Genomic DNA, 14,568 nt, shown 5'->3' on the forward strand with positions numbered 1-14,568 from the left:
ATTAAATATTTTCAAAAAAATTATTTTAAATTTTGCTTTTTTTGTCTATTTGTTACCTAATCTTATCAACTTTCGGTCACATATCACGTTGCTGGCATAGAAATCAGGCGAAATTTAACATATCTGTTGTTTTAAGTGAGTTCATTATTGTTTGAACGGCTGGGACAATGGTTTTTCGAAAAAACTATTGATTATTTGTTCTGTATTTGACGTTCTTTTTGTAAAAGCAGGACTGATCAGAAACAGTCTCAATGGCTTCTTTTATAGGAATTATTAAACATAATTATTGATTTCAATTTATAGCTAATGATTTTGATGACCTTTAAATTAATTGATTTCGAAAATTAAAAACGTTTTTTTTAACTTTGATCTTCCATTGTCTGCTTGTTAGTCTCATTAATCAAATCGTTGATTTCTAAAATCCAAAACTAATCCGGATTGTAATCAGTATGTCTTTTTTTCTAAAAATCTTTGCTTTTTTATGTTTATTACAGAACAGAACATTTCACATCAGAGCTCATTTTTGACGGGTCCAATTGGCTCCATAAAAATTGCCAGGTTATGTGTTTACTTCTTTAGTCGAAAGCTTATTGTCGTTTTCACTTTTAATGTCATTTGTACTTAAAGTGAACAGGGGAATATGTAGCTTCGCCAGTATTTTTGCCCTTAATTTGATTCTCCGGTAGCTCAGTTTCAGGACAGAGAGACTGCATCTTCTACAGAGTTAATTTTTAAAATCTCTTTTGAGGCTTTACGCTTCAAGAAATTGTTTTCTGGCTTCCATAATATTAGTTTCGCAAAAAAATTGATTTTGGGACATTTGCCCATTCTTCGGGTTCTTTTTTTCTAGTTGTCACATTATCAAGTTTTTGATAGATCGCTCATCACTTTTTGGTTGATAAAAAATTAGGGACGTTTGGACAATTAGATTTTTTAAGGAATGGATTATTGTTTTAACGGCTTCAACACCGGTTTCCAGAAGAATTTAATGGAATTTTTTTCACTTTGTCTTTAATTGACTTATTCTTGTAGCCGTATGATAAATTCCGAATAAAAATAGGTTTTGAATGGCTGTTGTGGAGGAAGACGAGCCTAGTTAATGATATTAGTTGTTGGTAATCATTTTCACGAATTTCAAGATAATTTTTTCACAAAATGTAAAGGAATGCTTTATAAGTTTTTTCATATTCTCTTTGTCTATTTTTTACCTTGTCTCATTAATCACAATTCACGAGTCAAATTTTAGCGTCCAAAGGAGGCGCGTTTGGAGGTATCTATTTTTTTAGTGAAATGATTATGCTTTTAATAGCTTCGACAACGGTTTTTCTAAAAAAAATAAGTTTTCTTTTTGTCTGTATTTGTAAATTTTGTTAACGTATGACAAACTCTGCTTAGTTGCAGGTCTCAGTGGCTTCCTTTGGGAATGAACAAACATGTTGAATTGTTTCAATCTACAGTTGATGTCTTTTCATGACTTTGATAATAATTTCAAAAGAATTATTTTTTCCATTGTTTGTTTTCTTTTTGTTACCCATTCTTTTTAGTTTCTTGTCCGATATCGCGTTTTTGGCATCGAAGGAAGGCCATAGTGAATTAATTTAATTTTTTAATGAAGTTATGCTTTTAACGGCCTCGACGCCAATTTTTGCGAAGAAAAGCTTTTCGATTTTCGTTTGAAGTTCTTTTTGTAAACGTATGACATATTTCGATTAATGACAGGTCTCAATAGCTTCCGTTAGAGAATTGATTCGATGCTATTTAATGATTTGAATTGACAAGGGACTGTTTTCACGACTTTGAAAATTATTGTTTTCAAAATATTTAATTATTTCTTGACTCAGCATCTTCCGTTCTTTTTGTCTGTTTTTGTTAGTTAACTATTCTTTTTAATTACAGATCACATTATTGGGTTAGAAAAAGGCGCAGTTGAACATATCTAAAGTTTTCAGCGAATTGGTTAGGCTTACGGGTATGAGACCCGTTTTTCATTTTTTTTGTTTTTGTCTGTATTTTGACATTTTCGTTAACGTATTAATGACAGGCCTCATGGGCTTCCTTTGGAAGATTAAATAAACCTGTTTCATAATTTTAATTGATTGATGATTATTTCATTGACTTTGAAATTAAATGTTTTCAAAAAAATTATTTTAAATTTTGCTTTTTTTGTCTATTTGTTACCTAATCTTATCAACTTTCGGTCACATATCACGTTGCTGGCATAGAAATCAGGCGAAATTTAACATATCTGTTGTTTTAAGTGAGTTCATTATTGTTTGAACGGCTGGGACAATGGTTTTTCGAAAAAACTATTGATTATTTGTCCTGTATTTGACGTTCTTTTTGTAAAAGCAGGACTGATCAGAAACAGTCTCAATGGCTTCTTTTATAGGAATTATTAAACATAATTATTGATTTCAATTTATAGCTAATGATTTTGATGACCTTTAAATTAATTGATTTCGAAAATTGAAAACGTTTTTTTTTAACTTTGATCTTTCATTGTCTGCTTGTTAGTCTCATTAATCAAATCGTTGATTTCTAAAATCCAAAACTAATCCGGATTGTAATCAGTATGTCTTTTTTTCTAAAAATCTTTGCTTTTTTATGTTTATTACAGAACAGAACATTTCACATCAGAGCTCATTTTTGACGGGTCCAATTGGCTCCATAAAAATTGCCAGGTTATGTGTTTACTTCTTTAGTCGAAAGCTTATTGTCGTTTTCACTTTTAATGTCATTTGTACTTAAAGTGAACAGGGGAATATGTAGCTTCGCCAGTATTTTTGCCCTTAATTTGATTCTCCGGTAGCTCAGTTTCAGCACAGAGAGACTGCATCTTCTACAGAGTTAATTTTTAAAATCTCTTTTGAGGCTTTACGCTTCAAGAAATTGTTTTCTGGCTTCCATACTATTAGTTTCGCAAAAAAATTGATTTTGGGACATTTGCCCATTCTTCGGGTTCTTTTTTTCTAGTTGTCACATTATCAAGTTTTTGATAGATCGCTCATCACTTTTTGGTTGATAAAAAATTAGGGACGTTTGGACAATTAGATTTTTTAAGGAATGGATTATTGTTTTAACGGTTTCAACACCGGTTTCCAGAAGAATTTAATGGAATTTTTTTCACTTTGTCTTTAATTGACTTATTCTTGTAGCCGTATGATAAATTCCGAATAAAAATAGGTTTTGAATGGCTGTTGTGGAGGAAGACGAGCCTAGTTAATGATATTAGTTGTTGGTAATCATTTTCACGAATTTCAAGATAATTTTTTCACGAAATGTAAAGGAATGCTTTATAAGTTTTTTCATATTCTCTTTGTCTATTTTTTACCTTGTCTCATTAATCACAATTCACGAGTCAAACTTAAGCGTCCAAAGGAGGCGCGTTTGGAGGTATCTATTTTTTTAGTGAAATGATTATGCTTTTAATAGCTTCGACAACGGTTTTTCTAAAAAAAAATAAGTTTTCTTTTTGTATGTATTTGTAAATTTTGTTAACGTATGACAAACTGTGCTTAGTTGCAGGTCTCAGTGGCTTCCTTTGGGAATGAACAAACATGTTGAATTGTTTCAATCTACAGTTGATGTCTTTTCATGACTTTGATAATAATTTCAAAAGATTTATTTTGGTTCCATTGTTTGTTTTCTTTTTGTTACCCATTCTTTTTAGTTTCTTGTCCGATATCGCGTTTTTGGCATCGAAGGAAGGTCATAGTGAATTAATTTAATTTTTTAATGAAGTTATGCTTTTAACGGCCTCGACGCCAATTTTTGCCGAGAAAAGCTTTTCGATTTTCGTTTGAAGTTCTTTTTGTAAACGTATTTCGATTAATGACATATTTCGATTAATGACAGGTATCAATAGCTTCCGTTAGAGAATTGATTCGATACTATTTAATGATTTGAATTGACAAAGGGTTGTTTTCACGACTTTCAAAGTTTTTGTTTTCAAAATATTTAATTATTTCTTGACTCAGCATCTTCTGTTCTTTTTGTCTGTTTTTGTTAGTTACCTATTCTTTTTAATTACAGATCACATTATTGGGGTTAGAAAAAGGCGCAGTTGAACATATCTAAAGTTTTCAGCGAATTGATTAGGCTTACGGGTATGAGACCCGTTTTTCATTTTTTTTGTTTTTGTCTGCATTTTGACATTTTCGTTAATGTATTAATGACAGGCCTCATGGGCTTCCTTTGGAAGATTAAATAAACCTGTTTAATAATTTTAATTGATTGGTGATTATTTCAATGACTTTGAAAGTAAATGTTTTCAAAAAAATTATTTTATATTTTGCTTTTGTCTATTTGTTACCTAATCTTATTTACTTTAGGTCACATATCACGTTGCTGGCATAGAAATCAGGCGAAATTTAACATAACTGTTGTTTTAAGTGAGTTCATTATTGTTTTAACGGCTTCTACAATGGTTTTTCGAAAAAACTATTGATTATTTGTTCTGTATTTGACGTTCTTTTTGTAAAAGCAGGTCTGATCAAAAACAGTCTCAATGGCTTTTATAGGAATTATTAAACATAATTATTGATTTCAATTTATAGCTAATGATTTTGATGACCTTTAAATTAATTGTTTTCGAAAATTAAAAACCTTTTGTTAACTTTGATCTTTCATTGTCTGCTTGTTAGTCTCATTAATCAAATCGTTGATTCCTAAAATCCAAAACTAATCCGGATTGTAATCAGTATGTCTTTTTTTCTAAAAATTTTTGCTTTTTTATGTTCATTACAGAACAGAACATTTCACATCAGAGCTCATTTTGACGGGTCCAATTGGCTCCATAAAAATTATCAGGTTATGTGTTTACTTCTTTAGTCGAAAGCTTATTGTCGTTTTCACTTTCATTGTTATTTGTTCTTAAAGTGAACTAGGGAATATGTAGATTCGCCAGTATTTTTGCCCTTATTTTGATTTTCTGGTAGCTCAGTTTCAGCACAGAGAGAATGCATCTTCTACAGAGTTAATTTTTAAACCTCTTTTGAGGCTTTACGCTTCAAGAAATTGTTTTCTGGCTTCGATACTATTAGTTTCGGAAAAAAATTGATTTTTGGACATTTGCCCATTCTTCGGGTTCTTTTTTTTCTAGTTGTCACATTATCAAGTTTTTGGTAGGTCGCTCATCACTTTTTTTGATTAAAAATTTGGGACATTTGGACATGTAGTTTTTTTAACGAATGGATTATTGTTTTAACGGCTTCAACACCGTTTTCCAGAAGAATTTAATGGAATATTTTTCACTTTGTCTTTAATTGCTTTATTCTTGTAGACGTATGATAAATTCCGAATAAAAATAGGTTTTGAATTGCTGTTGTGGAGGAAGACGAGCCTAGTTAATGATATTAGTTGTTGGTAATCATTTTCACGAATTTCAAGATAATTTTTTCACGAAATGTAAAAGAAATGCTTTATAAATTTTTTCATATTCTCTTTGTCTATTTTTTACCATGTCTCATTAATCACAATTCACGAGTCAAATTTTAGCGTCCAAAGGAAGCGCGTTTGGAGGTATCTATTTTTTTAGTGAAATGATTATGCTTTTAATAGCTTCAACAACGGTTTTTCTAAAAAAAAATAAGTTTTCTTTTTGTCTGTATTTGAAAATTTTCTTAACGTATGACAAACTCTGCTTAGTTGCAGGTCTCAGTGGCTTCCTTGGGGAATGAACAAACATGTTTAATTGTTTCAATCTTCAGTTGATGTCTTTTCATGACTTTGATAATAATTTCAAAAGAATTTTTTTGGTTCCATTGTTTGTTTTCCTTTTTGTTACCCATTCTTTTTAATTACTGGTCCGATATCGCGTTTTTGGCATCGAAGGAAGGCCATATTATTTTAATTTTTTAATTATTTTAAAATAATTAATTATTTTAATTTTTTAATGTAGTTATGCTTTTAACGACCTCGACGCCAATTTTTGCCGTAAAAAGCTTTTCGATTTTTGTTTGGAGTTCTTTTTGTAAATGTATGACATATTTCGATTAATGACAGGTCTCAATAGCTTCCGTTAGAGAATTGATTCGATGCTATTTAATGATTTGAATTGACAAGGGACTGTTTTCACTACTTCGAAAATTATTGTTTTCAAAATATTTAATTATTTCTTGACTCAGCATCTTCTGTTCTTTTTGTCTGTTTTTGTTAGTTACCTATCCTTTTTAATTACAGATCACATTATTGGGGTTAGAAAAAGGCGCAGTTGAACATATCTAAAGTTTTCAGCGAATTGATCAGACTTACGGGTATGAGACCCGTTTTTCATTTTTTTTTTGTTTTTGTCTGTATTTTGACATTTTTGTTAACGTATTAATGACAGGCCTCATGGGCTTCCTTTGGAAGAATAAATAAACCTGTTTAATAATTTTAATTGATTGATGATTATTTCAATGACTTTGAAAGTAAATGTTTTCAAAAAAATTTTTTAAATTTTGCTTTTTTTGTCTATTTGTTACCTAATCTTATTAACTTTAGGTCACATATCACGTTGCTGGCATAGAAATCAGGCGAAATTTAACATATCTGTTGTTTTAAGTGAGTTCATTATTGTTTTAATGGCTTGAACAATGGTTTTTCGAAAAAACAATTGTTATTTGTTCTGTATTTGACGTTCTTTTTTGTAAAAGCAGGACTGATCAAAAACAGTCTCAATGGCTTCTTTTATAGGAATTTTTAAACATAATTATTGATTTCAATATATAGCTAATAATTTTGATGACCTTTAAATTAATTGTTTTCGAAAAATAAGAACGTTTTTTTTAACTTCAATCTTTCATTGTCTGCTTGTTAGTCTCATTAATGAGTGGTGACATATCAATATATTGGCGTTCATAATGGCTTCGACACCGTTTCCTTGCAAAACTTTTTTGTTTTTGTTCATTTGTTTTTTTTGTAGCGGTATGAAAAAATCTTTATAATGACAGGTCCCATTTTTTTAAATCTATTGAAGTTATAAATGGATTTTTTGCAAACGTATTAAATGATTTCAATTAATATCTATTGGTGTTCATTACTTTGGAACCAATTGTTTTCAAAATTTATGAGCTTAATTTTTAAATTAACTGCTTATTTGTTTTTTGTATGTTGTTGCTGAGTCTCATTAAGGACTGATTCCATATCTTTTCTAGTGATGAAAAATAAACTAGTTATTTTTTAGTTTAGGTTTTATCTATTATCTGACGCTCTTTAGTTTCTGTTATTAACTTTTTCTACAAATAGAAATCGAGTTTTGGATGTTTGTTGTTATTTGATTTTGTTGTTTGTCTTGTCTCGTATTCTTTATAATGGCTTATTCTTTATAATGGCAAACCTCTTCGGCCCTCTAACGCGGCGTCTCTTCAATTTCCACTGAGTGATTTGGGTTGGACGACTTGTTTATTCATACACCAGTTATTTTCGAAAAGTACTTGAATTTTCGAAAGTTTGCTATTCTTTCCTCACTTGGTAGACAATAGAGCCGAAAATGTGAATGAGCGGGTTCGGAACATTATGTGCGAACGCACATTACTGAGCCTCCTGGTTTCAACTTTCGAAAAAAAGCTGCATGAAACCTCAAAAAACACCTTGCTCTTTCATTAGTTTGCCTGTTCGTCTAGTTGCAAGTACAACTTGAGAAGCTACTAGAAATATTGAAATTCAGTTATATAGAGCATGCGGCTCAACGAGACCCGCACTTCATGTGACTCTGAGAAAGGTAAACAATTAATACAAACAAACCAACTGACTTAAAGAAATTAGGCCAAGAACAACTTATGAAGCTTAATAGGTATAGTTTTCAATGCTGACAATAATTTTTTTGATTAAATTTATGGTAAAATTGTGGTTTTGGTGGGAATGTTGGGGAGTAAAATTTGCGTTTTTCAAACAAGATAGTTTTGAAGTATCAGTTGGAACGTTCCTCAATGTCCATCATTGACTGTTTTTCAAACAAGTGTGTTTCTTTTGGGAGGTTGATATCACAGGGAGTTTACGCATTGATAAAACTCTTTGCTTACAATTTTCACCTGTCAATTTCATTGGAAAGGGTTTAAAGGCAGTATGATTGCAATCCTGGAAAAGAGAAAAGGTATCCACTTTTTTTAGATATCTGTAGTGAAGACTCGCTAAGTGTATCTGTTCAGGCTTAGAAAAAAAGTCGAGCTTTTTCTTGTTGCCTCCAAATACTGCCTTCGAATTAGTTCAGCATTCGATCTCTGCAAATACATTTTTTGTCTATGAGTGAACGCTGTTCGGACAAACAACAGAAAACTCAACGTTTCAGGTGCTCTCCGTGCTAACCCACATGGAGTGCGTGACAAACTTCCAAGAGTTCGTGCAGAGCTTCGGAGAGTTTGGATCAAACATGGTTGAGCTCGCACAGCTAAGTGGCGAGAGGCAAAATGTGAGTTTGAACACGTCATTTGTTCAACATTGATCTATGGGTGTTCTTCGATAAATTTCCTGCTTTCCTGCTCGTATTTTTCCTGCTCATGCACTAACTATGCTACCTTCGTACCTTCAAACATGATATTTAATAAATATTGTTGATAAAAGTGCATTGCTCACAGTGCATTGCAATGGCTCCGAATGCATCAATTGATACTTTTTGGTCGCGGGTTTTAACCCCTCCGCAGTCCAAAGTTTGCACCATAAAAGTTTCTTTAGACTATGTCCCTTTCTAAATTGTTTGCCTCGCCAGTTTTTCGAGAGCAATTCGTCCTGCGCTCTACGCTCTAAATTCTGAATGCCCCGATTTGAAAGTACGCATTCAGAATTTAGAGCGTAGAGCGCAGGACTATTGTAAGACTATTGTAATAAAAAAGTAAGGCAGACCCGAGGTGAGCTCCTTTTACAGCCTTAAAGTATAAAGAGCTAGGACTACTTATTTCTGCGCGCGATGTAGGCGTACCTATATCTCTAACACTAACCGACTCTGTGAAACACTGAAGGCATACTTCAATTATAACGATGTACAAAAGAGTTAACACCGGAGTCAAAGGTATAGACATCGTGCAACTACTCTATTAGACTGACTATAGTTAGTGATGTAAGCGCTATATAAAAGAGAATAGTGTCTTCTTAGTCTCTGATTGATTGAAGTTGTACATCTAGTATTTCTAGTGCTATAAAAGTTGTTAACAACGTTTATTTATAACAATACATATTTGTAACCAAATTTTATCTTATCCCCGTTTATCCCTTTGTAAAGACCCCTCTGTCATCATGTTATGTTGATCAAATATTTCGGAACGAGATTCGAGGTGAATGTCCCTGTTAATTGGTCTCGAACGAAGTTTGAAGCAATTATTGTAAAATTGTTGGTCTTTTATGCAAAAATTTTACCTGACCGTTTGGATTTTTGAAATGATTTTTACGCCCTTGACTTTTTCGCTTTGTGTGATCTAAATTTCTCTCACTCACAAGTGCCAGCGGCTGAACTAGAGTGACGGCAGTTCACTACTAAAATTCGAATGAAAAGTGTCAAAATTGCTTTAAAGTTTTTAGTTTGATATTTTTAGTGGCTATAGTGGTATATAATTACCTCTGATGACGTAATTTCAAGTCCTCTTAATGAATTTATTCCCCCTCCGACTGAAGCTTTTCTTTAAAAATATTAACACTTAAAAGGATATATCGGGGCTTACAATTAGTTTTAACAGAGCAGGGGGGGTGTTTCGAGCTGAAAAATGAGGTCGACTTAAAATTGACCATGAGGTGCTGTCGCACATAATGTTTCAGCTCCACATATGTCAATCAAGTTTACCTAATTGATCGCCCTATGTTCATGAGTAATGGGAATGATAGAATGAAAAGGAAAAAAATGTACAAATTTGAAGTTGCCTCAAAAATGCTGAAAGTTGGTTCGATGGGCTTAAAAAGTATACAATATCAAGAAATTACGGCACCCACTACAGTTGTAAACATATGGAACACCACAGACTGCGGCTATCTATAATTTAAGAGAATTCCCGTAAAACTGCAGATATTTAATTGCTCTCAAACGAGTAGCAATTTTCATTAGTCCTTGTCTTTTTGATGCGGTTTTTTGCTTGACAGATTTTCCGTCTGACCCTTTAGACTTTTCGTCCTCAAAAACAGGTAGCGTCGGAAGGGCAGTAAGTTCTTTTAAAGCATTTCGGCTTGCTGGAGTCTAAGTACGCGTTTCGCCGAGACAAATTTATTGTGTTACGGGCTATTCTTAGAGGTTGACCCCATCGCAGCTCCCCGCCCACTTCTGCTGGCCAGTCGTTTGAGAGCGATTCGACCGACGTTATACATCACAAAAAGATTTGAGTGAAAATTGATTAATTTGAACGAGCAGTTTGCCGTTGCTTAGTATTGATGCAGTAATATATAACTGCATCAATAATAAGCGACGGAAAATACCATTTCCTTTGAGCATGAACACATGATAGGAAAATAGGTTTCTTTATTAATAGCCGCACAGCGATAGCTGGGGCTATTATTGGCCTTCTCTTGTTTTTTTTATTTCGTCGACGCGATTTTTGTTACGACCATATGACGTCACAACCACTTCAAATTGCGTTTTGTTCATTCGTTCATGCAATTTCAACTGGAGTGCGTGTGTGACGTCATTTTTCGCTCTTAGTGGAGCGAGTTTTTTTTGTTCATTCGCGTGATTGATTTTTTGGTCACACTTGACTTACCTCACTCTCAAAAATGACTTCCTCACTTTGAAATTGACTTTTATTTACTTAAATTCAAAGGGATAAGGTCAAATGGGTGTGTGCCACTCTAAATGAAGGTTATTTGAGAGCAGCTAATGGAGGCAGCAAAAACTTATACAGATTTTTATCAAAATATAACATATCAGCCCTCAATGAAAAGACGAATTTTTTAAGTCTGTTTTTTACTGTTTTTTGAGACTGCACATCTACGAAGTTATTGCGGCTATTTTCTGGCAATCTGCCAGCTATGTTTTAATTATTTTAAAAAGCGAAGATGGTATCGGAAAGATGTTTCAAAAATATAGTTTCAAAATCAAGTATCTGTTTTTAACGAAGATTGATTTAAAACTTGAAAAAAGTGATGAGTTGAAATTTTTTTGCCTCAATTTTCCGTCGAGAAAACAAAATTGAAAACGTTTTGTAGCTACTTTTCTATCTCTCCTTTGATACTTTTGGTACTACTTTTGTTTAATCTAAAAATTATATGGATCGTACAAAAATGACCAGGCTAACAAAAAACAGGCTAGCTAGTAGAAAGTTCCTAATCGCCATTTCATAGAGGGTTGGAATAATGTAAAATTCATTTCTGCAGTCCATTTTGTGTTCATGAGCTGGTTATCTTTTTAGCGGCCTATACACCATGTGCTACACATCAAAATCCTGTAAGATAATCATGGTGATGGGGTTCTCGCAAATTTAAGTCCTTCAGGGACAGGTTTGTTTCACTCCCTTGATAGTCTCTTAAGATGGTACGAATGAAAATTTGATTTGTTAATTTACAAATCTTTATTCTTCAAATACGTATCGGATTATGTTTCTAAATCGTTAGTCAATTTTCTGTCTGTCGGCAAACTGTTTCCACTATCCTTATACCGTGAACTGTCAGGTGGGAGCACCAAAATAGTTCATTTTTTCAGGATCTCTTGAGCGATTGTTGCTCGTCAAAGCTGAGTTGTTCTCGTGCAGTCCTTGAGAAAGGAACAATGATGCTCCTGACTGCAAGTAAGACTCTTCTGCGACACCCGGAGTGCAACTCGGCTCAGAAGACACGCGATTCTGTTTATGATCTCATCAAGACTAGCTTAACGACATTTAGAGTATCGTTGCGTGGGTTGTGTGGAGCGACCGGACAACATGCTAGGAAGGAGAATGAGGTGGCTAGTTCAGCTAGTGGCAGTGGAGGAGCAGTAATGAATGAACATGATGGCAAATGTTGTCAAGATCAATCGCTTTCTATTCAACAGCTTCTTAATGAAATTCAGGTTGTTACCCAGCTTTTTATTTACGGCTTCAACCTCGAATTCGATAGTGAAGCTTTGAGTACTGACATAAAGAAGGAGGCTTATTATTGTGAGTTTTTTTACATAATATTCTGACCCACCTAAGCAACAGTTTTGACGTAATTTTCTACCAAATGAAGAGGAGATAAGAAAGTTCCAAAAATTCACCTACTGTTCGAAAATAATTGGCCTTTGAGTTTAAAAAATCATTACAAATTCAAACTACTAGATGTATGAAATAATGCCATACCGCATTAGAGGGCTGACGAGACCAGGAACTACGAGAAGAGACAAACAACAAACATTAATTACGACCAAAATTCAATGTCCATTAGTAAACAATTGTTATTCAAATCTAAATAAAATCACCTAAAACCAGATGGGGCTGTCCTTAATGAGACTAGGTGACAAATCAACAAAAATAAAAATGGCGAATTTCAAAAATGCATGGGTATCAACTCATATGCATTGGATAGTTTCACGTATTTCTTGTCATATACTTGTGGTGCACTGGTTAACTAACCTTCAAATAAAAATGTTTCAATTGTAATAATTGTAACTGCGGTAATAATGCTTTGAGTGATATAAATCTCTTGTTAAAACGTTTTCCTATGTCAACTTAATCATTAAACACGGAGTGGTCTGGCTACTATAGTTAAACCTCAGCGATCAACGGGAGTTCGTTGCCTAACTTGTAAAAGATTTAAACAATGTATCAAAACTGTCTTTCGGAGATAGTAAATTTAAAATATCAATATTAAACCAACTGATTCACAATGAAAAGTGCTGTTCTTTCTTTTCGCTAATCACAATTCCTCTCCTTTTTCCAGTCTTTTCCCTCTATACCGTTTTCTGTTTTTGTTGTTCTCTTCGGTTTTTAGCGTCACTTATCTTTCCATTTTAGTCCAATCCAATTTATTCAATAGAAATCCATTAATATTCTCCTTAGGAAGCCAATTGTACTGTTGATTAATGTGACTGAGACATAAGGTAATAAAAAAGACTAACAATTGCAGGCAGAATTTAGGAAACCCGTAAAAGTTTGCGAAAACAGCGTTGAAGCCCTAAAAACCGTCAGCTATTCTGTGAAAATATATGTACATTAAAAGAAATATACGTTTATTGGCCACATTTTTGAAAAGATTAAAAAACAGCGCCTCATTACAATTCGATTGTTTTTGATTGTAAAAATCCACGATGAGACCAAAAGTTGCTTTTGTCCCTGGGGATCTATTAAAAACACTTAATCGTTCTAAATGTTAGGGTAATACAATTTGAAACACCAATCTTGATTGAACAAGAACGACCCTAAAAGTGAGCTAAATCACGTTAAATACCAAATGTTCGCAATAAATTTTAACCCTCGACGACTCCTCGAAAAAACGAAATTCAAAATACATTTTCAATGGTTTACTCGTGAAGAGCCTTCTAATGATACCACTCAACTCTCTGATGCATATTGAGCGGCTAGAACTGACTGAAGAAAAAACCAAGTTGAGCATATAGTTCCTCGACCTGCTCCCACTAAGGTAGGCTAAGGTGGGTTGGTGTGTATGGCTAATTGTTTCTTATCAGGGAATTGTTTCCTGTAAATTTTGTTGAATTTTTATATGTAAACGAACATATGTGTTGAAACAGTTTTAGTTTCATTAATAAAAAGAACAGTTGTATTTTTCCTGATAGAAAATTTTTGCTATTGTCATATTGTTCATTAACTTTTTTAAGGTTTAAATATTAAGGTTGCGATCATGTTGAACAGGGAGTAGTCATCCCTTTCGTTTAACAGGGATTAACATGTGACAGTGTTGTGACTGAGAGCATTAGTCAGTGGACATTCAATAAGCTGAATCATCTGGTCTCAGTAGCAAGGGGAGAGTTTGAGCTGCTGCTCACCACTTCTGCAAACAATGGGCTTCTAACTTCAACTACTGCAGTTACATCTTCGGGTGCCATGGGAGTAATACAACAACGTCCAGGTGCACTCTTGTCTGTACCAGAGGAGGAAAAGAACCACATCTTCACCGCTCTTGATCAAATTCACATCACTTGCCAGTCATTTGCGGTAAGACGTCTGCTGTCGGCAATTTTGTTGCGGCATATAAGCAGTATTTAGCCGAGTGCGTTTTTTTAGTCTCGATACAGTCAAAATACATATTTTTTATTGATAATAAATTAATTGAACAGATCTTGTCGGGGCTACTGGTAATAGTTTTTAAACAGGCAAATTTTATGATTTGGGAGGTCAGCTATTAGATTGGATCTTAAATGATAATGCACACTTGAAAATGCGTTTTTAAAAATGAATAATTGAAGTTTAATTGAGGACAAAATCTGGGCACTTATTAATTGCTCTTGAACGAAGTTCATAGCAATTATTGTAAACGTGTGCCTTTTTACGACTCGAAGAGGAGTATTGAGATTCCACAGGTTTTTACGACTCGAGGAGGAGTATTGAGATTCTACTGGTTTTTACGACTCGAAAAGGAGTATTGATATTCTACAATTCTACATGTTTTTACGACTCGAAGAGGAGTATTGAGATTATACAGCTTTTTTTAGCAGAAAGCATTTGATCCCATTTAACTGCCTACCCCGCCCCCAAAAAACTACCC

The 14,568-nt window shown here is 33.5% G+C and overlaps 1 protein-coding gene across 1 annotated transcript in view; it reads left to right on the forward strand.

Annotated features, from left to right (window-relative positions):
* Window positions 1-14,568, forward strand: part of LOC142341248 (uncharacterized) — an 88,608-nt gene that overhangs the window by 45,015 nt on the left and 29,025 nt on the right. Inside the window, exons 5-7 of the mRNA XM_075392171.1 lie at window positions 8,270-8,389; window positions 11,594-11,938; window positions 13,743-14,018. Of these exons, the coding sequence (XP_075248286.1) occupies window positions 8,270-8,389; window positions 11,594-11,938; window positions 13,743-14,018 (741 nt within the window). The remainder of the gene's footprint in view (window positions 1-8,269; window positions 8,390-11,593; window positions 11,939-13,742; window positions 14,019-14,568) is intronic.

Source organism: Convolutriloba macropyga, chromosome 1 (genome assembly GCF_964194025.1).
Source record: "Convolutriloba macropyga chromosome 1, txConMacr16.3, whole genome shotgun sequence".
Classification (NCBI taxonomy): Eukaryota; Metazoa; Xenacoelomorpha; order Acoela; family Convolutidae; genus Convolutriloba; species Convolutriloba macropyga.